Genomic DNA, 27190 nt, shown 5'->3' with positions numbered 1-27190 from the left:
GACATAGTTTTTTGTTGTCTAATAAGACTAGAAAGAACATGTTTGAATCCAAAATGGTAAAAAGAGTTACGATCTGTTGAGGAAAATATTCTTCTATTACAAACTGTTGCTGTCCAGATGTTATTTTTACATGTGATGCACATCTCATTTTAGAGTGAAGCTATTTTATTTATGCCAGAATAAAGGGTGAATTTGATAAAAACTGGACTATCTTCTCATGACACAGTGCTAATGTTCCTCCTGCTTGTTTTCGATACAGCAGTGCGTAAATAGTGACTGATTTTCTGCTCTCCCGAGTAAAAGGACTGAGACACTGCTGGTGTTTCTGTGGAGGCCGATGTAAGAAGTAAGCATGTGAAGATGTGCCTGCGGTAGCCTCATGTACAGCCCACACTTCATGTTTGCTATTTGCAGATGGCCTCCTTAATGCCTCTCTCAAATTTTAATATCAGACAAAGATAACCAGAATAAATGAAAAATGCAGTTTTTAAATGATCATTTCATTTACAGTGGGGCAAAAAAGTATTTAGTCAGCCACCGATTGTGCAAGTTCCCCCACCTACAATGATGACAGAGGTCAGTAATTTGCACCAGAGGTACACTTCAACTGTGAGAGACAGAATGTGAAAAAAAAATCCATGAATTCACATGGTAGGATTTGTAAAGAATTTATTCGTAAATCAGGGTGGAAAATAAGTATTTGGTCACCTCAAACAAGGAAAATCTCTGGCTCTCACAGACCTGTAACGTCTTCTGTAAGAAGCTTTTCTGTCCCCCACTCGTTACCTGTATGAATGGCACCTGTTTGAACTCATCATCTGTATAAAAGACACCTGTCCACAGCCTCAAACAGTCAGACTCCAAACTCCGCCATGGCCAAGACCAAAGAGCTTTCGAAGGACACCAGGAAAAGTATTGTAGACCTGCACCAGACTGGGAAGAGTGAATCTACAATAGGCAAGCAGCTTGGTGTGAAAAAATCAACTGTGGGAGCAATCATCAGAAAATGGAAGACATACAAGACCACTGATAATCTCCCTCGATCTGGGGCTCCACGCAAGATCTCATCCCGTGGGGTCAAAATGATCATGAGAACGGTGAGCAAAGATCCCAGAACCACACGGGGGGACCTGGTGAATGACCTGCAGAGAGCTGGGACCAAAGTAACAAAGGTCACCATCAGTAACACACTACAACGGCAGGGAATCAAATCCCGCAGTGCCAGACGTGTTCCGCTGCTGAAGCCAGTGCATGTCCAGGCCCGTCTGAAGTTTGCCAGAGAGCACATGGATGATACAGCAGAGGATTGGGAGAATGTCATGTGGTCAGATGAAACCAAAGTAGAACTTTTTGGTATAAACTCAACTCGTCGTGTTTGGAGGAAGAAGAATACTGAGTTGCATCCCAAGAACACCATACCTACTGTGAAGCATGGGGGTGGAAACATCATGCTATGGGGCTGTTTTTCTGCCAAGGGGACAGGACGACTGATCCGTGTTAAGGACAGAATGAATGGGGCCATGTATCGTGAGATTTTGAGCCAAAACCTCCTTCCATCAGTGAGAACTTTGAAGATGAAACGAGGCTGGGTCTTCCAACATGACAATGATCCAAAACACACCGCCCGGGCAACAAAGGAGTGGCTCCGTAAGAAGCATTTGAAAGTCCTGGAGTGGCCTAGCCAGTCTCCAGACCTCAACCCCATAGAAAATCTGTGGCGGGAGTTGAAAGTCCGTGTTGCTCGGCGACAGCCCCAAAACATCACTGCTCTCGAGAAGATCTGCATGGAGGAATGGGCCAAAATACCAGCTACTGTGTGTGCAAACCTGGTAAAGACCTATAGTAAACGTTTGACCTCTGTTATTGCCAACAAAGGTTATGTTACAAAGTATTGAGTTGTATTTTTGTTATTGACCAAATACTTATTTTCCACCCTGATTTACGAATAAATTCTTTACAAATCCTACCATGTGGATTCATGGATTGTTTTTTCACATTCTGTCTCTCACAGTTGAAGTGTACCTCTGGTGCAAATTACTGACCTCTGTCATCATTTTAGGTGGGGGGACTTGCACAATCGGTGGCTGACTAAATACTTTTTTGCCCCACTGTATTAATAAGGGGAAAAAAGCCTAACCTACTTGTGTGGGAAAAGTAAGTGTGTCATAAACCTAATAACTGGTTGTGCCACATTGGCAGCAAGAACTGCAATCCAGTGTTTGTGATCCCTGTCAATAAACCTTTGACATCACTGCAGAGGAATTTTGGCCCTGTCCTCTTCACTCACATCGGAGGGTTTTCCATCTGAACGGCCTTTTTAACACCATACCAAAGCATCTTAATCTGATTTAAGTCCAGAGTTTGACTCGGTCACTCCAAAAACCTTCATGTCTTGAACTGATGGTCAGACATCCTCCTTCAGAGCAGAATTCATTATTCCATCAGTTACAGCAAGTCGTCCTGAAGCAGCAAAGCAGCCCCATCACACTACCACCACCATGTTTGACTGTTGCTGTGATGATCTTTGTTTGAAACGCTGTTGGTTTTATGTCAGATGTAACAGAACTCAATTGTTCCAGAATCATCAAGATGTTTTTGGTAAATGTGAGACGAGCCTTTGTGATCTTTTTAGTCAGCAGTGGTTTTCTCCTTGAACTCTCCCCCATTTTTGTCCAGTCTCTGTCTTATTGTTGAATGTGTGACACAAGTGAGGCCTGCAGTTCTTTCAATGTTGTTCTGGTTCTTATGTGACCTCCTTGAGTAATTTTGGAAGGTCGGTCACTGCTGGGAAGATTCACCACTGTTCCAAGTCTTCTCCATGTGTGGATAATGTTTCTCACTGTGTTTCACTGGAGACCCAAAACCTTAGAAATGGTTTTGTAACCTGTTCCAGAGTGATAGATGCCACTGACTTTGTTTCTTTAAATTGTGGTCGGTGGGTCAGACAGGTTCTGTTTAAGTGATTTCTAACTTAAGCAGGTTTGACAGTAATCAGGCCTGAGTGTGTTTAGTGAGACTGAACTCAGTTTTGGTTAATCACCATTAAATTCAAGATTTTCCCACAGGGCCAGATTTAAATACATTTTTTTCCCTTAAGAAATGAAAACATCATTTGACAGCTGCATTTTGTGTTTACTCGGGGTACCTTTGTTTAATATTACATTTGTCTGATGATCTGAAACATGTAATTGTGACAAATATGCACAAAAAACAGGAGGAAATCAGAAATGAGGAATGGGAAACTTTTTCACAGCACAGCATGTTAAGAATGGTTGTTCAGCCTTTCCTATGTAAAGATCTGAACGCTCATCACATATGTGCACAAATATGAACATAATCATTAAATGTAAGCACTTAGAAGATCGATGGGCATGAAAATAGGGAAAAATGTAAATTAAAATAACTGGATTTAACTATTACTGTAGCAATCAATTGACAATTACACCTTGTACTTAAACATACCTTAAACTGAACTTGTTTGGTGGCACTAGAGGAAAGGCATGTTTTATCATCGGCTGTGTGCATGAGTAATGATGTCTGCACACTCCTGCGTACAGGAAAAAAACAAGTGACTCACTTAAAGCAGCATTTTGGGCTCCTGTTACAGGTTTTAAAGCAGCATCTGATAGCTGTGTCAGATTACCTGTGAATAAAAAGATTAGTAAGGCACCGATAATATTTAAATAACAAAGATATTTGGTTTTGACCTTTGAAACAGTCACATGTTGTTTCTGTTTGTTTTGGTTGGGCTGAGGTAAAGCAGAGGTGAAGAGAAGTTTGTCATTCAGAAACCATAACCAGGCAAAAAAAGAAGGTGTCTTTATCTGTTGTTTACTCAGTGTTTCAAATATTATATATTATCCATTTTTATAACTTTGCACCGTGACGTTTCACAGCCACTCCTGTCTTTTATTGTCTCTAAGGGATCAGAGCTTTTTTCTCCTTCCCAGAACCCTTCACCTTAGTTCACTTTTATTTATAGCACATTGCACAAGCTTCATATTGTAAGGTACATATGAGAAAGAAACCTCAATAATCAGCAGCACCTGGTGACAGCAGGGAGTAAGAACTCCTTTTTAACAGAACAGAAGCAGTCACAGGGAGGGACGGCCATCTGAGAGATCACCAACAAAAAACAAAGCACTCAGGAGAGAGTCGGCTAGAGTTAACGACCTGCAGTAAAGGAGTGGAGGAAAATATCTCAGTGCATCATGGGAAGTCAGCCTGAGTGTAAGACAGCACAGCCAGGGGATGGTTCAAGGTCAGTAATGTTGCTGTGAATGAGTCACTGCTATAGCCAAGCCCAGAGATTCGACTTTACTGTAAGTCCTCCCTGCTGTTGCTCTGATCTCTCTCTTCTTATTGGGAAAGAGATAAGAAAGAGAAAGGCTCTGGATTAAACCTCCCCTCCAGTAAACAGAAAAAATCATCGTCTTCATCACGTTTCCGTGTCATTAAAATATATTTAAAGGGAAGAGAAGAGAATAATAATGTTCAAGTGTTATGCTTAGGAGATACAGTAATGCGCAAAATTCTTGAACCATCCCTCATTTCTTTATATGTTGCAAGGAAAATGGGAAATAAGTGCAGGATTTATTGAAATGTGCAAACATACATGTAAATACAGTATATGGGTAAAAAAAAAAAGTTTGTACAATTCTACTGAGCTTGAAAGTCAATATTTGGTATGCTGACCTTTATTTTTCAGCAAAGTCTGAGCTTCAAAGCTCTTCTTTGGATGTTTCTGCTTTTTGTTCTGTTCTCTGTCAACATGATCCCACACTGCTTCAATGATGTTGAGGTCCGGGCTCTGGGGAGGCCAATCCAAGTCTCTTGATGTGTGTGAGTAGAGGACACCTAAATGCAGACTGAAATTACTGGTAGGTCAAATGAAAAACTTTAAGCATACCTTTGATAAACAACCGAGGAAACAGTCCAAAAGAAAAACATGTATGAAAAAGTGGCAAAATCCAAGGAGTCAAGAAAAACCACAAGAGTGGGAACCAGATACAAAAATAGCTAAGAATATCATGGGGAGGAAAACCAAACGTGCTGACAAAGAATAAGTTCAAACTGAAGCTAACATGAAGTAACTATCAAAATAAAGAAATTTCCCACTCGTGGGACTAATAAAGGTATCTTATCTTATCTTATCTTATCTTATCTTATCTTACAAAGCAGGAAGTGAGAAGAGAGAGTAAAACGGGGAAATGCAGATACAAATGAACTTAATACAAAGAAAGTGACACAAGAGAATGGAAACTACATGAAAATATAATCACAACTATAAGCAGGAAGCAAAAAACAAAACAAAAACAAAAAAATAACCCCAAAACATAAAGCAAATAACAACATAAACTTGGAATCAACAGAAAATATTAAAGTCTATAATTTAAAAACACTAGGCAAATGACAAGAACTGTGACACATTGTCATGCTGGAAAATGAAGCTGTGACCAATCAGATTCTGTCCAGATGGTTTTTCATGGTGGGTCAAATTCTAATGGGACTTTTCTGAGTCATAATTCATCCGTTTTGGAAAAGATCTCCAACACCACTGACTGAAATGCAGCTCAAACCATGACAGAGCCTCCACCTTGTTTTACAGATGGCTGTAGACACTCACTGTTGTGACTCAAGACCTTTGCTGCATATTTAAACTTCTAAAAGACTCATTTAGCAAACATTTTTACTCTGAATTGTTCTCATTTAAACAGCTGAACTGAAACACTTCAGCACAAACCTTTATGAATTTCCCTGTATGTATAAATCTGCAAGTCATCCTAAATAAGACAGGACATTTCAAAAATAACAAAAAAGCCCCAACAAAGAGCTGTGAAGTGATCTGAAAGGACATAAAGACTAAAACGACTTGACCAGTAACAGCGGCTACATCTAAACTTTTATTCTGTCAATCATTTACAGCTTCGCAATCATGACCAGAAGCTGTATCCAGGTTACCGGTGCACGATGAGGAAGTGCTGCAGGGTACCTGTGAATGAAAAAAGCCTTCCTGTTTGGCAGTTTTAGTCTGGTTTTCTTTCTCTGAAGGCGACTTGGGAGGTGTTCCACGAAAGCACCACTCAGGTACGTAACAAAACCAAGAGTTTCTCTTTAAACGCTGCAGTTTTTTAATGGATTTCAATGACCTGATGTCTTCAAAACTTGCTTTCATCACATGCTGTGTATAATAGATATGAGGAACAAGTGTCGGTAACATGAGTGAGGGTAATCTGCAGGGCTGAATGTTCATTTCATCAATACTGAGAGAAAATGGTGTGTGTTTTCTTTCTTTTCCAGCATGTAGAAAGTTCCTTTAGTTTTAGTTTAATATTACAAAAAGCGAGATACACATAATGTCTGTGGTGTTGTATTTAAAGCCTTTAAGCATTATCTAAAACTCGTTTAGTTGTTAGAGGAGAAACAGAAACACAGTTAATTCCTTTAAAAAGTGGAAGCTAAACAAAGAAATTATAGCAGTTTAGTTGGTGTCAGAAACCAGACAGAGATGACATAGGTCATTATGTACATTTAACTGTGTTTAGCTTCATTGTCAAATTCATTTATGGAAGTCAAACAACTCTGTGAATAATCATAAAACAGCACCTGGACACTGTAAAGCTGTTTCTCACCATGTATGCTCATAAGACTGCATATTTGCATACGTTAACAGTGGGCTTAAATGGGGCCCAGTGAAATTCAAAGGTACTTATCGGTGTCTGTAGTTTATAAATTAACTAAAGTTACCAAAAGAACAGCTATGATTTTATGTATCTACAGCAGATGGACAGTATCTGAAAGTGACGTCTTTAGAAACAGGAAACAGTCCTAGTGGATCAATGGCTGTCAAGAAGCCATTCTTAGAAAGAGAAGAGAAACAGAAAAGGCTGAGCTATGCCAAATTAAAATTACAATGGCATCTACAAAAAATGGTGGAGGCTCTTTCATGGTTTGAGCTGCATTTCAGTGGTGTTGGAGATCTTGTTCATGACGCGACAATGATCGCAAACACACTGCTAATGCAGTAAAATCATACCTGGATAGACAAAAAACAGAGTGGAGCACCATCAGTCATGGATCGGCCTCCCCAGAGTCCGGACCTCAACATTATTGAAGCAGTGTGGCATCATGTTGACAGAGAACAGAACAAAAGGCAGAAACATCCAAAGAAGAGCTTTGAATGTCCTTCAAGAAGCCTGGAGAACTATTCCTGAAGACGACTTAAAGAAATAGCAAGAAAGCTGCCTAAGAGAGACAGACTGTGCTGAAGAATAAAGGTGGTCACACCAAATAATGACTTTTAAGCTTGTTAGAATTGTACAAACTCTGTTTTTAACTTATATACTGTATTTACAAGCATTCATGGGCACGTTTCGGTAAATCTCTGTGTCCATTTCCCATTTTTCTAACAACATATGTCCAGGCAATTTAACACTTCAGGAAATCTTTCTTAAAATAAAAGTGAAGGATACAAAACTAACAGTCTAATATATTAAGAACTTTGAAGAATTTTCACAGAGATACTAAATAAAAATACCTACAGGCTACTTAAAAAGGAAGTACATATGGTATTTATAGGAAGTATGTCTGCACTGAGATGGTGAAGAGGAAGACAGTCCAATTGAAATGCTGCCCTGTAGTCTTTGTTGATGGTGCTTTGTTGCTGCTCACTAACAGCTGTGTCTGTGTTTCTTTCCTCTCAGAGGGAGCTGCAGGTGCTTGTTTAGGAGGTAACCCAGGAGACGAAGGAGGGAAAAAACTGACAACTTGTGAGACGAGAACAGAACAACAGCAAGACTGTGCTGGAGCACCGAAGAGTAAAACATGACAGAGGTGACATCGCCCACCTTCCACCTGTGTTCGGTCTCCTGTTGACACCTTCAGTAGGATCAGAAATCCACTGCTATGACCTACCTGGCTCACACAGGCCACGCCCAGTTTGGTGCTCTCGGGCTGGCCTGTTTGGGATGGATGCTCACCGGCGTGGCTCTTGGACTGATCCAGTGGAGGGTGTGGCAGGTATCGGACAGGGCGGTGATCACCTCCGGTGTGGCATGGGTCGGACTCTGGAGGGTCTGCTTCGCCAGCCACACCGTGGTGAGCGAGGGCTTCAAGGTTATGTACTGCAGGTACATCATGCTCACTGATTCCTTCACGCCACCTGAGATTGCTGCAGGTCAGGTCCTCATGCTCCTGTCTCTGCTGGTGGGGGTTTGTGGGAACGCTAGTGGTGTTTACTCCATGAGGATCGTCTACTTTGGGATAGGTAAGAACTCTACGGTCCGCCGCGGCTTCATCCTCACGGGAGTGCTGTGCCTCCTCGCTGCTGCGATATCGCTCGTGCCTCTCCTCTGGAATCTGAGCGCTGTGGTGACCAATCAGACCATCGAGTTCCCGCCCGAGTTTAAACTCCCCCCAGCACCTGAATCTCAGCACGTGGGAGGCGGCATTGGTGTCGGGATGGCAGGATCGGTCCTGATGATTGTCTCTGGGATTATTTTCTGCACATACCGATTACCAAAGAGGCCTTTGAGAGAGCAGGTGCACCAGGAAAATGACACCCGGGGGGAAGATAACCCCACATTTGAGTTTCAGGAACACTTGTGAGGAGTTTGTGTGTGATAAAATGGACAAAAAAAAAAAGGTTTTTGCACAGACTTTACACTCGTTTCTTCCTTTTAACTCCTCAAATGTTTACAGTGACTCATCTAGTTTTATAATCTCAAGGAGGATGACTCATCTGCTGACAGCAAACACCCATAACACCCTCACCTTCATATGCCTGAGAAGCAGGAAAATGAAGATAACATGTTTCTTACAAAACAGACAACTCTTTAACTTATGGTTTAAAATTGGAGCCAAAAAATCCCCCTTATAGACAAAAGCTGTTAAGCTACTTTAAAAACTGCATTGATGCGTTAATAACGCTCATCTGCTAAATAGCTGAATGTAAATGTTACACAGTGTACTGAATAAATTATTGTGTGCTGAAATTATTTTATTACACTTCCTTTTCAGATTACGTCACATTTTCAATGTTTTATTGCACCTCGACTGAAGTAAATGTGAAAGTGAGAATACTGTGACGGGGGTCTGTGTGTACAGCGATACCTTTAATCTGCAGATTTCTGAAAACAGCTCAATAAATTAAACACAAACATGAGTCACAAGAAAGGCACTAAGTGTCCCATCTGTAAGCTGTGCTGTGGATGAATGTGGTTGTTTTGTCTCAAACGGGAAAATTCCCACCACTGCTCTTCAAAGGTCTAAAACTGTTTGCTATTTAACCCTCTTAATATTTTATTCTTGACTGTAAATACAAATGATTTTTACTGGTTTCCTTCTGCTCAGTCAGTATCTGACCTTTTCTACTTCCCTTCATGCTTTCGTCATGTAAGCTTTTGTTCCTAATTTTATTCTTAAAACAAAGAACATTGGTACAGTACATGGTAAATTACAACAATAAACAATATAAAATGTTTTTAAAAAATTGGGAAATGATAAAGTACATGATAAAATGCAATATTTTTTTATAAATAATAAATAAGTAAAAAACTAAAATAGAAAACTATAAAAAAAAATGAAATGCAAGAATATAAAAAAAAATATGGCATACTATTTTAGATATTTTTACTAAAGATATAAAGAAAATGGCAATTATAAAAATTTAAAGCAGAAAATAAAATTTAAAAATTCCTAAAATTAAAAAGTCTAAAAACAAAATGCTAAATTACAATAAATACAAATATCATGTAAGCATGATGCAAAATGCAAACTATTTTAAAAGTGTAAATTATAAATATAAAAGAAAATTAAAAAAAAAAAATCCAAGTTTACAAAACTCAATTATTTTAAAAAAGATATTCATACAACCAAAAATTCTAAACTAAAAACTATATCTTTTAATTATAAAATGTAAAAGTATAAAAATAAAATTCAAGCGTATAAATAAAAATATTAAATTTTAACCTCATTATTACAATGAAATATAAAATTAAGAAAAATGCAAAATGACTTATTAATTGTGGTAAGTTTTACATTTAATTTGATAGTGTAGCTGCACAAACTGATGAAAACAAATGTGTTTTCTGGACAAAAGTATTGAGATTCACCTATTTGTTATTAAGAACTGTTGCCATAAAATCAAGCACCCAGTCACACAGCCTATTTGTGACATAATGGGTTTCCTAATGGGCTCGCTCAATTTGTGTCTGGCTCTTAAAGGATGTAGTGAGTTCAGTGATCCACTGCTCAGTATGAACATCTGGAACAGGACAAATATTATACGAAAAGCATAACAGGACCACTTTAAATTATTGGACTACAACAAGTGCATAAAGCAGGCACGCACGCACACACACACACAAAAACATGCAACACACCTAAGTTTTGTTTTTAAATATTTTATTCAAAAAAAGCCAAAAGCTCATCTCCAGAATTTCAAACCATCTGTATCAATGTTCCTCGAGTGGCGGACAGTCCCTTCACCTCACCGAGATCGGCGTTATGGCTCAAATAACAGCCCTGTACGTCTGGGTGGAGTTTGGGTGGAGCAGATATATCACCAATGCACAAAAAGGACAAATTTCAAACAGCCGGCCAGGTTGAGAAAATCTTATCTACCTATTTTTTTTTTTTTTTTTATGCACACACCTCTGGGAAATGACAGCCACTGATCATTACTTTATTTAACGTTGTTTTTCCTGCTATGAACTCTGAGGTGCTGCTTTAACCTGATTTAAATGTGAGCCAGAGCTCTGGGGCTGCGTTTACCTTCTGGAGGAACTTCATACAGTACACAGATTAAGAGTTTCACTCCAAAACCAGGAAAGCAAAGCTTTAAAAACACGCGCCAACACCACAGCAGAAGACCTTTCTTTGCACAAAACTGCCAGAGGACTTCAAAAATCTCTGTGACTGTCAGCGATTGAAACGTGTCTATAACAGGTTTATATTTTCATACATAATTACAGAATGAAACCCTCAAACATATTAAAATAAAGACACTGGAGATATACATGGCATATCATTCACACACACTAATACTGAATACAACATATACACGTAAAGAGCAAGTCCTTTAAAAATGGGTTCAAATCTGAAGTAGTTTCATTTCAGGTTGGTTATTATCATCTTACAATATGGTGCAGTTTAAGAAACATGGCACACGGAGGATGATCAACATAAACTCTTATGTTGTCCACTTCTTATGATGGACTGTCCACTAATCCAGCTGTTTATGAGCCCTGAATGTCACACAAAACAGGTGGAATGAAACGTCTAACCTGTTTCTTTTCTCCCCAAACATGAAAATGAAAGCTTAAAAGGAAGAGTTCATCCAGAAATCCCTGACTATCACCACGCTTACACCGGGCATCGACAGGTGAGCTCACTTTTAATCTCAGCTACAATCGAAAAGGACAAATATTTAATGGCTCTACCGCAGCTCAAGCAAGCTGACGAAAAGATGGCTGTCCCAGCCTCATTAATTTGTATGTACTGGACATAAAATATAAATCATTTTAATACAAGGGGTGCTACGAAAGTATAGCGCCACAAATGGGAGGTCTGTACAGCTGTCAAATTAATCCAGAATTATGGCTTCTAATAAACATGACGACCAGGATCAAAAGAATGTAAAAGAAATTCTTTTTAAGCAACCACCTGTTTCTCCAAAATAGGGTTTTTGTGGGTTTCTCAGGTGCTTCACACGTACAGAATCATCCAACAGATGCTGAACATCATGTCTGTTTTCCATACAGTGAAAGATCCCCAAAACATGTGGCCTGCTTCATAAGCCTCATAATTTCCCTTTAAAGGTGGTTAAGTGAAATTATTGTGTTTAAAATTACCCACAAGCTCCCTCAGAATGTAAAGAAACAAGTCCTACGTGTTGTGTTTATGAGATGTCAACTCAGGCTGAACTAGGGCTGAGCTGTACTTTGACATTATACCAGTTTCTACCACAATATGGGTGCAGTGAGTCAGTGTGGCCTTTGTTTAGTCAGACAAATTATTAAGAAAACATTTTTCTTAACAGAGAAAGCCCCTGAGGAAATGGTGATAGGACTAAAACGAAATAAAACGCTGCCCCCTGCTGATGAAAACCAAATTCTGCATTTTTTGAATTTGACTGTTTTAACAAAAAAATAGATACCGGTAAGATTTGTCTTAAAAGTTAAACAAATAGATGAGATACTGTATTAAATGATCATGATTATAGTTCAATCATAACTTGAGCTGTTGTGAGTGACAGCAACCAGATGTGGGTCGCATGTTAATGCCAGGTGTTAATACAGCATATCTGTTTCAGCTTCCTAACCAAACTGAGGATATGGTACTCCACCCCATCGACCAAATACGGCCACTTCTGGCTCAAAAAGAAAAACATAACAGCAGATGAAATGTTGAAACTCCAAAAAACAGGTGATCCCATGGTGGCTACAACCCTAATATTTAGTTTCCTTTCCAATATAACCCAAATAAACTGCTTGTGTATGTACTGTGTAGTGTACAAATATAAAGGATATAGGCAAATTTTTTACTCCAAAGATCCATGTTTACAGGGTTATAGAAGGCAAATAGCAGAAGACCTCAAATTGGGCATTTTTAGCACGATCAGAAACAAACCGACCTGCTAAACTTGACAGCTTGCTCCAACCTTTTATTGTCAGGAGGAGTTATATTTAATCTATCTTGGTAAAGAGGTGGGGCACATTCAAAAGAAGAAGATCAACTCAAACTTTCAAACTATCAAATCCCATACAGTCATCGGCCCAGAACAAAAAACAGCGGGTACTGAAAATAGAGATTAACAAGGAAACCTGAAACTCGAGGGTTGAACTGAAACAGAGCAAACCTTTTTATTCTGGGTGAACTAATCCTTTTACTGCAGCTGCTTATTATAGGATCATTTATTTCTTCTGAAATAACTACATGGATGATTAAAAACAGGCAGGAAAAAGAACGTTTTTCTTGGTAAATGTGGGCTGAATTCATCCCTGCACTTCAGAGAACCGGTGGTCCATGTCCTCGGCCTGTTCGCCTGCCTGCCCACACACACATGGAAGCCCTAATTGAGTCCGTTTTGATCCAGATGGTTTGAAACTGAACAAAAATACGTACATACATACAAAATAAAATACAAAATAAGTAAAAGAGGAGGAAGAAATAAAAGGCTTTAGAAATGTGGGAGGTTTAATTGTTCCAAAGTCCGCCAGTCTGTTCTTGATACACCTCGATGACGTCCTCGTCCTCCATTCCCAGCTGGCATTAACACACAGCACAGAGACACGTTTTAGTACAACAGTAATTCACTTCCTGTTATTTGCAGCTCACCAAATCCTGCCTCACATCCAACCCCAACCCCTTCGTCACTACGTCCATGAACCCTCTCCCTGAGACTCGCCCCACCCACTCCTTTGATTTAGATGATAGACCCCAGGTATTTAAACTCATCTACCTTCACTTTTCCACTTGGCCCTTTCTCTAATTCACACACACATATTCTATCTTGCTTGTACTGATTTTAATCCCTCATCTTTCCAGAGCACACCTCCACCTGTCTGGGCTCTCTTCCACCTGCTCCCTACTCTCACTACAGGTCACAGTGTCATTTGCAAACAAACTGACCTCATCTGTCAACACGTCCATCAACCCTACAAACATGGTTATCAGAGCTAATGCCTGATGTTATTCTACTTGATGTAATCTGTTAGTGCAGTGGATAAATGCATAGCTGCATTAATACATCAGAATGTTTGACTAACATAAAAAAAAAAAAAATCATTCATACAGGTGCTTAAAGTATTCATAATAAAGTTTAAGGGCCATGCAAACAAGTTTTATACAAGTTTCCAAGGGAAAAAACAAATAAAAACAAAAATAGGAAATAATGAGATGGATTTAAGATATGAGAGGAACCTGGAAAAAACTGGAGCGTTCACAGGGTTGCAAATTTAAACACTTTCCACAGTGTAACACAAAGTCAGTTAAACTTCAGGGATATCAGTGTGTCCAGTTAGGAAGCAGAAACCACCCAGAATCCATTTCAGCCGCTTTAATTTAATTGAACTGTTTAGCAGACTGATTTCTCTCTAGTTTAGCTTTGTGTTAGTGTCCTTGTCACTGCTGCAGTGCTGGAGCCCTGCAGACCATTCAGAATGATCAGGTAATTCAGCTCTTCCAGGACAAGACAAAACAGCTTGTTATGACTTACAGCACATTTTCAAGAGTGGAGGAGATAATCAGGGGATGGGCTGTCACACAAGCAAAGGTCCAGCAGCAAGACAACCTCCAGCGAGCTGTTAGTGAGCATGTTTCTGACCATAGCTGGACTGGCCATCGGGCCTCCCCCTTGTTTAGCAATCACGTGATTTTTGCGCATTGCATGCCGGGAACTCGTGGCAAAACAATCCAAGTACCGCATCAAATGCAAGCATTTGCAGCAACGCAAAACGTTCATTCTCCGGTTCCAATACCTTCTTGTTTTTTCTTTGCCGCACAAAAAAGGAATGTACAAAAGAAAAGGAGAACAAGGACAAAGACAGACTCGACTAAGAAAGACAAAGAAAAGATACGAGGAAAAAATCAAAGGAGTGAAAGGGTCAGACCCTTACGAGCACACAGAGTGGACAAAAGACGTTAGCGTGCTGCCCAACTTTCACCACGCTCAGATTTATAATCATACGGTTCTTGGAGTGAGTGCATACACTCATGAAGTTCAGTAACTTCAGGTCACTGCAACAAGCCCAGGTACAGTTTACCGACGGATGGGTACAGGACCTTGAAACGCACCGTGTAGAACGAAAGACCATCGTACGAACAAAGGTAAGTTTACCAGTCTCACAAATCGTCTTCATAAATACACAATCGCAAACCGTTTATTAATAGGACCTTTGAGCTCAACGGTAATTAATTAGTGGAAATAATTTCTGGTAGCATCACAGAAATGTAGCAGTGACAATAATATTGTATGCTGTAATCGCACTGGGCAATTAGTGATACAAAAAACCTGTTTTATCCTGTGAATAAAAGTATATGTTTTTGTCAATGTACCATAATAACAGAAGCGAAACACAATATTGTGTCAGGACAATTCACTATTTATGCACAATAAATAAAGGAGCGACAATTTCTGTTCAGCGCCAGACTTGCTTGTAACCTATATCACCAATTATGTTAAGAAAAATGACGCATTAACTACTACAAAACTCTGACCTTTGTGGAAATGCTTGGAGCAGACTAACATGTGAGCTGGAGTGTTCTGAGACGTTATATTTGGTATATCCAGACCATCCGTCGGCTCTTACTTCGGAAACATGGCTTAAAAAAAAAATTTCTCTTCAACGACGTAATCCGATAAAAAAAACAAAAAAAAACCCGATCTCTTTACCCGTCAGCTTCCCGTGGCTGTCATGCGACCGCCTATTGCAGTTAATAATACAACAGCTTCTTGACATTTTTTGGGTTTCTTTTTATCGCTGTGTAACTGAGTTCAATTGAAAGCCTGCGTGCGCTAGTACCTCTTGCCACAAGTTCCCAGAATCCTTTGCGGTTTTACCCCTGAATGACGTCACATTTTCAATCTTTATCCTGGTGGGCCGGTCTCTAGTCAAAATGCCCGGGCCGACTTTTTGACCCAGTCCAGCCTTGTTTCTGACCAACAATCAGAAACAGACTTCATGAGGATGATATGAGGGCCATGCACTCACAGCGACAAACTGTATTTTATTTGCTGAAATATCTTGGTCGTTTGAGATTAACAGCACTTTATAAATAGTTACTACTCCCTTTCCAGAAGGTGTCATCACACTGGGTACCCCCGCTTGTTTGATTTGGCAGAACGTTATGTTGGATGCCCTTCTTGACCCAATACAAAACAAAAGCACGAAATAACAAAAAGGAAATAAGGACGAGATAATCAGTGCAACACATATTGATAAAAACTGCAGTTTCTCTTATGGCCACTCAAGACTGACTAGTAAAAAAAAGAAAGAAAGAAAAAGAAAGGAGGGACTCTGGATAAATGTGGGGAAGAGCTTAAGAGGACAGTAAAGCCTGAAGATGAAAGGTTACCTCTTTGGGAGTCTGGTTGTCTGCGATTCTCTGTCCTTCAAACAGAAACCTTAGCGTGCTCGCTGGGACGCCCTGGAGGGAAAACACAAACATACAGAGGTTGGTTTTTATGTTTGTTTCTTTTTTTAAAGTGACTTACTCCTGAGCTCTCAGCCCTCTCTGTGTGTGGCCTGCAGTCAAACTTGTGTCACTGAGTAACTGGGAGTGACTGATTTACCTGTCTCTGGCTGTATGACTCCTTCAGCTTCTTTAGATGTGTTGTCATTTTCACCTTAAAGTGGATTTCACTGCTGTCCTGTGGAGGCAAGCAAGGCAGTGATAAGAAACACAATCCCAGGAACTTTATTGTGTTTATGAACCGCCGCTTGCCTGACAATAACCTTCACTTTATATTGTGTCAAGTCAGATTCCACAGCGCAGGCGGACTGTAACACTTAATAACTTGACTCCGTGTCATACACTTCTTTGTGTTGTTCATTGTAAAAGCGTTTCCTAGCATGAATTCTGCTACAATGTCACAAAGGTTTTAGAGGACTTGGTTCACTGGTGTGTCAAAGATAAGAGACTTTATTAATATTTCCCACTTCTAATTAATACGGGGTTAAATTTTTCATCTCTTTTTTCGGTTATTTCAGAAATCAAAATGTTTTGAGAGTCTGAAACAGTTTAAAATATTCCACAGCCGTCCCTCTCCCCAGCCACCTTCTCCAGTTTATCAGAGGGAACACCGAGGTGTTACCAGGTCAGTCGAGAGATAGAATCGTTTCAGCGACTCCTGGGTTTGGGCCTCCTCCTGGTAGGACATGACTGGAACATCTCCCCGGGCTCCTTTGGGCCAGGCACACACCTCTTGATGTTGTGCTGTTTCCACCACAGCCGGGTTGAAGCCACAATTGTGCAGTCGTGTTAGTTTTTACCACTGATAACCTCATTATATCAGTACAGAAGCTCAGAGAGTCACGTTGCAACAGTTTGGAAAGATGTCGTGTCTTTTATCTAAGACAGATATTCCAAAATTACCCAAATAATCCTAAAAGCAGATGTTTCTGTTACAATTCATATTTATGTAGCACCAAATCACAACAACAGTCGTCTCAAGGCATTTTATATTGTAAGGTAAACACCCTACAATAATACAGAGAAAAACCTCAACAATCAACAAGCACTTGGCGACAGTGGGAAGGAAAAACTCCCTTTTAACAGGAAGGAACAAATTCAATCTGAAGAAAAATCTGGTTCGTAACATATTTGACTTATTTTAATTTTGTGCAAAGACACCCAACCTATTTAGAATACTGAAACATCAGAAATCACAAGTCAACGCCTCAAGTCAAAGTTTAAAAACACAGACTTGCATACATTTTTCCATCCATTGGGCAGCAGTAGGGGAGGCATATTTGAACTATTCGTGGCAGGAAACATTTTTATGACTAAAAATATCACAACATCACATAGAAATGTACAGCACTCGCTCACTTGAAAGGTGATGTGCCAACGCTGCCAAACAGAGTCTGTGGAGAGATAGGAATAAAAACTATCCGAGTTTCCCTGAACCACTCGTGTAGTTAGCTTCTAGCTTCTAAGCCCCTTGCAGTCATACTATTCTTACAAGCATCAGCTTGTATTCGTTTGTCTGGAAACTGGTTTAATTAAACACGCATATTAATCACCCGCTATTGTCCTTTCCGTTTTTGGTGTGGCGTAGGACCTGGGTCATGACAGTGACAGTAATATTTATCTTTAACTTTGTCTATTGTGTCCTTTGATGAAATTGTTGCCGAGCATGACTTAGCCCACAGCCAGTTCTTTAGATATTCACAACTGATTTTATTAGAACACAGCAAACCAGTCCTTGTCCATTCCAGGCGTATCAACACTCGAAGAAATGATGGTGAAGGGGCTTGACTTCTAAAGTGTATAATGAACTCGCCAGAAACGTCAGTAAAGAAGCTTGAGTCCTGGAGACAGGACCTACAGGAGAACATCTCTATTGAAGAGTGTGAGAGGACTTGTGCCAAGGCACAATCACAAACAGTGAACACTCATTTAAATTTCTTGCAGTACAACTGGTTAAAGCATACTTTACGCTTTCTACAGTACCATCCCAGATGTTTGCATAAAATGTGACAAGGAAAAGTGAACGATTTTCCCATGTTTGTGGCAGTGTCCTGAAATTTGAAAAATTCTGTGAAGAAGTAAAACAATGCACTGAAGAAATATTAGAAATAAAAATACATTTAGAACCAAAACTTTTTCTGCTGGGTATTTACCCAGCTAATTGTAACATAACAAGGAAGCATCAGCTATTTTTAGACATAAGGCTGCTGATGGCCAAGAGAATGCCTGCAATTGCTTGGAAAGAGGTGGATAGACCAAGGATGGGTAAATGGATTTCAGAATTAACATCAACTCTGCCCTTAGAAAAGATCACCTACGCAATCAGGGGTAAACAACGAAGCTTTGACAGCATCTTCAAAAAAAACTTTCTTGCAAATAAAGACTTTCCCGTTTGGTGGGAGCCTTTGGGGATGACTCATAAGTGGCCCTCTGCAGTCCATTTGGGATTATGTTTACTGCTTGGCATTGAACGACTACTTTGTAATTTACGTGTAACGTATACCTGCGAGTGTGAGTAATGTATGGTGGGAGTCCCACACAGTTATCCCCCCCACCTTTTTTTTCCCTTTCATGGTGTTATATGTACCATTGCAGTATATGTAAGTTGTGTATGTAAGTTTACAAGGCTCGCAAAATTTCAAAATCTCTGGTAGCCCTTCGGGCAGGCATTCTTCAGTTTTTGGTAGCCCAAAATAAATTTAAGTAGCTCGAAAAAAAAAGACAGCAATTTTTTTATGTTTTGTTTCCGTTACAATATTATACTTTAATGTATAATATTGAAACGGAAACAAAAATTAATCAAAAAAAATTGTTAAAATACAAATCACAACAACTGTATAAAAATTACAACCATCAACTCAAATACTTGGTTCAAATTGAACAGAAATTTCTATGAACTTGTAAGAACTGTGTAGAACATGAATCAGTCTGTGTCAGATCCTGAATTTGAAATTTCCACTGAAGTCACGGGTAAGAGACAAGTGGAACCAAGATCTAGGCCATTTGCTTTTTGAAGTTTGCAAAGACTGCTAAATTTTGCCAGTGGTAGTTCACTCTTTGCAACATAGCACGCTGTTCTAAACAGCTTTTTCAGGAGTTCTTGTTGTGCTTGGTTTATTTTTAGTATGTTTTTTACAATTGCTGTTTGTTCTGGGAAAGATACTGCAGACTGGGAAATAATGCATTTCTTGCATTTCTCATGGGTTCTGATGAGGTCTTTCTTAAAATTACTGGTCCCAGTAACAAAGGCGCTTGTCGACTCAGAAATCAAATGAAACTCACAACACACCTGGCAGAACATCATGTTATTTAGCTTGTCATATTCCAGCCACAGAAATTCTTTTGTCCATGAAACCAAAAAAGCTGCGCTTTCTTTTTGCCTTATAGTCTGATTTGTCATAACTTTTCCGTTTTGCGGTAGGCTTTTCTTTGGCTGCCCCTTCTTCACCCTGACCTGTCTTATTTGGCTGAGCAGAACTAAAATAAAAGCGTAAATCCTGCTGCTTTTACACACGTACTTACATAACGATCAGCGATTCTTTGCGCACTCAACCTCTCACATGTTTAAGCTTGCTGCGGGAGATTTCACTTGTCATGTTTGAATAGTAAGCTAATGGGTGATAAGACGATGTCAGAGGAATTGGTGCACAATTAATCGCCACTCACCAATCAGTGCTGCTGCTCTCTACACACCGTTCGCGCGATTGCAAAATGAAATTGAAAGCAAAAAACAAGCGCAAATTCAGACGCAATTTCAATATGTCACATATTGACAGTGGCTCATCGATGCCAATGACATAATTACTCAGCTACATTGGCGAAAGAATGCAAAAGCATAGACATTTATTTTCCTTCCTATGATAGCCCGACGAGCAGGGCTGAGTTAGATTTTGGTAGCCCGACTGGAAAAATCGCTAGCCCCGGGACGTCGGGCTAGCGATTTTGCGAGCCCTGGTTTAGCTACTTGTTTTGTTATGTTTTAGTGGTTGTGTACAGGTGTTATGTTCGAAAATAAATAAAGACACTGTTGGGAAAAAAACCCCACTTTGTCTTATTGTGCATTTTGTCTCATTTTGGCAAATACATTATACTCATAATACATTAAAGGCAAGGTGGAGGAAGTTTAAAACTATAGAAAAAGAATAATTCCATCATTATTTAAGATGTTCGATTTCACAGTTACTGTCATTATGGTGTACAGCAGGGGTGCTCACACTTTTTCCGCATGTGAGCTACTTATAAAATGACCAAGTCAAAATGATCTACCCACTACAAAAATCCAAAACATATACTTATTTATAAATATATTGAGGATTCTTTATATCTACAATGTATATACATGCATAACCGCAATATCCAATATTTCACAACACAATTAACTATGTAAATTTTTTGTCATTACCTGAGTTTACTCTGATGACTTGCACTGAATTGAATCAGCCAGGGATGCATAGTCCGGACAGTAGCTGCTGACGGCCAGGTTTAAGAGAAAAAACCGAGAGCTAAAAATTGGAGTTAACTCGCTGACTAGCTTGTCAGTTTTACTACACTTCGCGACGCTGTTTGCGCATGCGCAGCGACCTAAGCGTCAGAAAAAATCTGCTGTCATCTGACTGGCTTCCCTGTATCAATCAAGTGACGGGATGGATGATAGGCTGGCATCTATTTTTTTTAATGCCATGCGATCTACCAATACTACCTTTGCGATCGACTGGTCGATCGCGATCGACGTATTGAGCACCCCTGGTGTACAGCATCAAGCCTAGCCCTTAAATAGACTGATCAGATCTCAGCAGCCTGAACACAAAGTTTTCAATATGCTGAAAGCTAAAAAAAACACACTTTTACAAACAGAGACAGAGTGTAAAAATATAGAGGAAATGTCTTTAGCCATTAGGGTCAAAGGACTGAGAAGGAAAGATGACTCACTGTGGTTGTTTATGTTGTAATCCATTAAGTGCCAATCATTCCTACTTTATAGTTGTTAGAGCTAGTAGTGAAACTTAAAAAAATCCTAAAATAACTGAACATTGTCAGACAAAACTAAGCAGCAAAAAATAAAACACACTATGGAAACCAATTGAAACTAATTTCAAAGCAAAAAATACAAATGTGGAAAATGATGTGCTCACTGAGTGGCTAAACATTTTTGTGAGGAGGATTCATGGGATTTATCAAGCCTGGAAAAAATCTGAGCTAAAACAAACAGATGATTAGCTGCTGTAGGAAACTGTGTGGTTATTAAAATCCACTGTGAAAGAGAAGAGGATGACCTTCCTCAGGGTGAGTTAAACGCACCTATACGTGCGGCTCTTTCCACCCAGAAAACATCACGGTTGACAGCAGAGATGCGAATCCAATGAAGTGAAATTACGAGGATACATATCCAAGCTTTCTTTGTGTTAGCCGGCTTGACAAAGCCTAAAAGCTCTTCCAGAGATAATGGGTGTCAAGGCACTTATCATCTTTCTCCATTAACTCAGGCTTTCTGCTTCACCCTCCTCGCATGTTAACATGAAAGGGACTGTTCATTGTGTCATTTCACGCTTCCTCCTCACAAAATGGATCAACTGAGCACCGTCCACTCCAATCAGAGACTTTATCACTGAGATCTTTTCTTTAATTAGTGAGTTCATGAGTTACTTTATGAATAAATATATCCATTTTCCCACCCAGTGTGCTTTAAGTCAGCTTATTAGCTACACATTAGAGCTCTGATACTCAAGACTACTGAGTATGTTCACATCTGACTGTCTCCAGTAACATAATAAAGGAGGAAATCTCTGCTTTGTTGCCAGGCCAAAGTTAAATTATCTGTACTGATTGAACAGAACTTGGTGAGCAGCAACCTCCCAATATAACCGCTCAGTTTTCTAATCCATGCCATTAACTGCAAATCCACCAGTGTAGAGCAGATTTAGCAGCATTACGACCTAACAAAGACATCTACAGATTCTCTGCGTCTCCGACTGAATTCCTTTAAATTTCAGAATTAAAGCGACGCACAGTTTGCACGGCTGTAACCTTTTATGAAGGCTTCACAGAACAGAATAGCTACTTTCTTGTCATTCAGAACATAGACCAGTTTGCACACATCAGAATGAAATTTAGGGGCATTTACTCACCATGAGACTGTAAGGTATAAAGCATTTAAAAAAGAAGGATATTTACATGTAAGAATAGAGGAAAAATCTGTCTATATAAACATTCACAGTAAAAAAAAACCCAAACTGAATAGGATCTTAAAAATATACTGCACAGCAATACAGCAGCCAAACAAAGCAGCGCACACTCACCATTCCAGACATACTGGACTGTCCTACATATATGGTCAATTTCAGAAGTTTGCCTCATGCATATATGGAGCAGGGGAGGGGTTACTGTGAGGGGTCATATCTGAAGGTGCATGGCAGACCGTCTTTGGTGGCTTTGTGGCCAGCATCTGTGACATTCAGTGGTCTTTTTTGTTTTGTTAATGCCACACAAAGCAAAACAAACAAAAACGACGACACTACACACTAACGGTTCACTACACACACGCTAAATGTCTCAAATCTCTCAACTTGCCGTTTTCTTTTTCAGCACCATCACTCCCACAACTTCCTCAGCAACCAAATGCCATGTGTTACCATATAACTTTTTCAGGAAAGTCACGTTTTGTTTTGTTCTCATCTCAAGCACTTTCTGTGTGCAAGCGCTGACTATCTAAGAAAAAGCATAGCTTCAATTATTTATCACAGCTCTGGTTTTATCAACTCAAAGTCTGTTTTCCCCTTCAGAAACACAACAAATAAACAGATTTCCCTGACGTTTGTGACATACAGTTGTATATCGTAGGGCTGCAACTAAAGGACTATTTTGGTAGATGACTAATCTACAAATTTTTCTTTGATTAGTTAGTTGGTCAACGGCTATTTTAATAACTTGGGCAAACCTCCTGTTCTAGGCTCCAGTACTTCACCTGCTCAAGCCTGCCCACCTGTGAATATCACCCTGCTGTCTTGTCCCACAGCAAATTAAAATAATGACCCAGGAAATATTTGTTCATATTAGGGCTGCCACAAAAGATTATTTTGATAGTTGACTAGTCACCGATTATTTTTGCGATTAGTCGACTACTCAGATTCTGCATCCACTGGACGTAAAACATACAGCTTATTGCACCAGCAGCATCTGCTCTTATATAACTATCATTAGCTTACAGCTTTAAGTGTTTAAGGTATGTGCTAACTAAAAATAAAGACAAGATGATAGTTTATTACATTTTAATGAAATTTGCAGATTGTTTAGGTGAAGTTTAATAAACTCAGCCGTCTGCTCCTTGCTATCTAAAATATAACAGGACACCGGAGTAAATTCTCGAGCATCTCACACTTCCGATAATCAGTTTTCTGCTTGACGCTTATTCAGCTGTGTGAAAACAATAACTTTAATCTGAGCCAAACCGATTCACTCAGGAACAAATAAAATACTAAAAAAGCCAAACAATAACATTTTTAAGTTATCTAAGTCACTTATATATGTTTAACCGGAGTAGCGAAAGACGGCAGTGGGTTTGAAAACGATTTGCCGAGAGTCCGGTGTTCTCACGGCTCTAGTGAGCCTTGAACCCCGGCTAGCTATCGAGCTAGTGGGTAACAGACGTCTCCGAAAACGTTGGAGTGCTTTTAAAAATATGTGGTGTCTTGATAAACTGAGCAGATATTTGAGGTTTACACAGCTACATTCTCGCCTGAAAATATGTTAAACGTTTATTTTGTGACCCAGAAAGAATAATAAGAGTAAGATTAAAACTAACTAGCCATTTTTGGAAACTGAGCAGGGCCGCGCTATGAATTCTGGGATAGGCTGGGCCACGAAGCGACCCATCCTTCAAATCTGAGGAAAAGCAGGGCACATTTATCGGCCGCATATGTCGGAGTCTTCGAATTTGTGTCGCTGTAACGTAATCGGCCTACAAATGCAGCCTCAGGAGGATGCGGTTCCTGAATTTGGACACAGCTACGATACCGGACACTGCTTCTTCTTCTTCGGGGTTTAACGGCAGCTGGCATCCTTGTACATGCTGTGCTGTCATCTTCTGTTTCAGTCCCTTATTACACTTTTAAATTCTACTACTTATTCTTGCGTCTTTCGGGATCTTACAAAGCTTCAAACGACGCGTCGACTATTAAATTAGTCGTCAACGATTTTGATAGTCGACGTAATCGTGACTAGTCGACTAATCGTGGCAGCCCTAGTTCATATAAAAAAGCTCTTCTATACGTGCTCAATGTTAAACTGTTTGACTATATACATAATTAATTACTGATATGGTCAAAACCACAGATTAACTACCTAACGTTAGGTGGAAGCGGTTTACTATTCAGAATAAACACTAATATTAATGTGAGTCACTCGTTAAACACGCCAATGCCAAAAGATAATAAATAGCCAATAATAGCCGATAACCTCAATTTGCTGATAAATCAGTCAGGCTCTAAGTGTAAGTGAATAAAACAGAAAGTCATGCGTGTCAAACTTGCTTCGTAGTAAAGGAACCAACTTAAAGGACCACCACCTTTGAGATATTGCAGCATCAATCAAGATAAAGCCAAATATTATATTTTTGTTAAAAGAGCCACTGAGTAGATTTATGGTTGTGGATCTGTAGTTTCAGTTTATGTACACTTTATTTACTATTAAAGTATAAATATACACCCCAAGAATCCTACAAATGCAAATATGCAAATGTTTGGTCAATGTTTTTCATAACAAAACAAACTGGTTATGTCTGATAAGACAGTGTAAAGTGACAGCCTTTACTCTAACAGTCTCTAACTCTTCCCTGGAGCTAACTCTACAATGACACTGGTACAAAAAGAAAATGTAACAAAATAACGCTAAAAATATGTAAGAAAGCATCATTAATATCATCTAACATATACACACCTGACCAATCACTTTTAATTTGATGTACTCTCCGTCTTTTTTATCCCCTCCGTCTTGGCTGGATGGTTTTGTCTCCTAAAAATAAACAAACAAACCGTAAATAAACAAAACACCTCCAAGCACGACACACACACACTCATATATATAAATATTTATTTAATTCCAGCGCGACTCGACACCCGAGTGTCACTGCTTTGGAAAACCATGTCACTCTGTTTTGTAACAGTTTCTGTTTCGTATTACTGCCAACAACCGTTGCTCCACAGCAGAACTTTAAATAAGAAACCAGAGCTAGCCGCTAGCTGCTAGCTGCTAAAAAAGCTGTGAATTCAGGCCCGAAGCTACACGAGCTAAGAGCTAGCATATTAGATAAGTCGATACGAGCCAGCGGGCACAAATAAAGACCAAGCAGCCTTTCCCCGTTTTCTGCTGGTGACAAAACAACACAGAGCCTTCGGAGCGCATTTCTTACCGTATCTGACATGCTTTTTCTCTGTGTGTGCCCAGGAAAATACACTGACAATAGATGAAGCGTTAGCTCACAGGCGCAGCTCCTGGTTGATGTTATTCGACAGCCGGAATTGACGCATGGGGTTGCTTCTTTCAAAAATAAGAGTCTCTCCAAAGTGAAGCACAGACATGATCGTTTAATTTTGAAAAATATAGTTGGGGTCGATAAGCTTTACTCTCAAAAGAGCAAATTTTACCCTATTTTGTTTGTAAAAAACAAACAAACCCAAAAACAAAACAACAACAAAAACACACTTGAGCCCTATAATAAAGCCTATTACATATAAATTACCTTGTATCCATGTTACTAATAGGTGTAAATGATTAAAATGTATTCCTATCTTCTTTATTACCAAATAAACTGAATAATTTTGGTACAAAATAACCAGTAATATGCTCTGCCGACCGCTTTGAGCCCTACTTGTGATTTTACAAATACAGAAATTTTTGACATAAGCTACTTTTACAACAGAATTTTTTTTTTTTTTTAATTGCCAGTTTTGATGTAATTTTGACTAAAGTACAGATGTAGATTAACCTTGTTGGAAGTGAAAGAAACCAAATTTGTCCACATACTTAGTTAGAATTGTTAGCTGAGAAGACCCAAGGCTTGAGAATTCAGCAAACAGGCTGCACATTTTTACAGTCATAGAATATGAAGGGTTCCTTACACTAGTGCTGAATAAAGTTCCAAAAATAAATATCCACTGATCACATTTATATAGTGTTTTTAAAGGAAGAGGAAGCCATTGGAGATGGGTAAAAAAAAAAAAAAAAGCCACATGTAGCGCAGATTTGTGACCCTGAAACTGTGGCCTGTTGTTATGAGGCCAGGCTACGGTTTGTCTGTCCAAGAAGGCTGACCAAGATAAAAACAGCAAAGGTCCACATATTGGACAGCTGTATTATAACATATCACACGAAGAACTATATAAATGTATGTAACTTCATAAATGTGAATTTCCCCATAACAGGTTATTTTTACAACAAGTGGCTCCGTGGTGTAGTGGTTAAAAAATTTGAGAGGGTGGAAACACAAACTCAGTCTCCAGTCAGTGTACTCAGGATATGTGCTGGTCCCAAGCCTGGAAAAATGGGAGGGTTGTGTCAGTAAAGACATCTGGTGTGAACTCTGTGCCATGGCAACAACTTTTGCACATCTATCGGCTGTGGCACACGCTTGGGCACAGCCAAAAGTGTTGTTTCAAAAATCTTTTGATTATTCTAAATCTACAAATTGTTACAACACTGAGTGAAACCCCCAATATCAGACAGCCCCCTATGAGCAAGCACTCGGTGACAGTGAGGAAGAAGAACTCCCTTTTAATAGGAAATGAACTTCCAACACACGCAGAATGAGGGAGGGTCGGCCATCTGCCCCGACTGGTCACCAAGGCAGACCATTTTACGATATAATATATGCATAATCTAATGTTTGACCATTAGGGTGTGATATAAATCTTTGCTGGATAGTAAATGCAAGTTTATGGGCACAGTAAACAATTAAACCCAATATTTATTTAAAAAGTATGGAAAAATATTTATAAAACATTTA

At 39.3% G+C, this 27190-nt stretch overlaps 2 protein-coding genes across 2 annotated transcripts; one reads left to right on the top strand and one right to left on the bottom strand.

Annotated features, from left to right (window-relative positions):
- The first annotated feature begins 5958 nt into the window (after positions 1 to 5958).
- LOC146681026 (claudin-34-like) lies at positions 5959 to 9371 on the top strand. Its single transcript, XM_085448621.1, has 2 exons — positions 5959 to 6087; positions 7704 to 9371. The coding sequence occupies exon 2, from the start codon at positions 7906 to 7908 to the stop codon at positions 8605 to 8607; it is 702 nt and encodes a 233-aa protein (XP_085304747.1). The 5' UTR covers positions 5959 to 6087; positions 7704 to 7905; the 3' UTR covers positions 8608 to 9371.
- A 3467-nt stretch (positions 9372 to 12838) lies between these two features.
- On the bottom strand, positions 12839 to 25726 carry sumo1 (small ubiquitin like modifier 1). The gene is made up of 5 exons (XM_085448370.1): positions 25598 to 25726; positions 25126 to 25200; positions 16295 to 16372; positions 16078 to 16149; positions 12839 to 13266 (listed from the first exon to the last, which is right to left on the bottom strand). The coding sequence occupies exons 1-5, from the start codon at positions 25607 to 25609 to the stop codon at positions 13198 to 13200; spliced, it is 306 nt and encodes a 101-aa protein (XP_085304496.1). The 5' UTR covers positions 25610 to 25726; the 3' UTR covers positions 12839 to 13197.
- Between the last annotated feature and the right edge of the window lie 1464 nt (positions 25727 to 27190).

The sequence above is a fragment of the Copadichromis virginalis genome, linkage group LG23 (genome assembly GCF_057382275.1).
Source record: "Copadichromis virginalis isolate Kocher_CV1m ecotype Utaka linkage group LG23, C_Virginalis_male_GT1.1, whole genome shotgun sequence".
NCBI classification, from domain to species: Eukaryota; Metazoa; Chordata; class Actinopteri; order Cichliformes; family Cichlidae; genus Copadichromis; species Copadichromis virginalis.
Note: the sequence above shows the minus strand (reverse complement) of the source record. Positions and strands in the feature narration are given on the sequence as shown.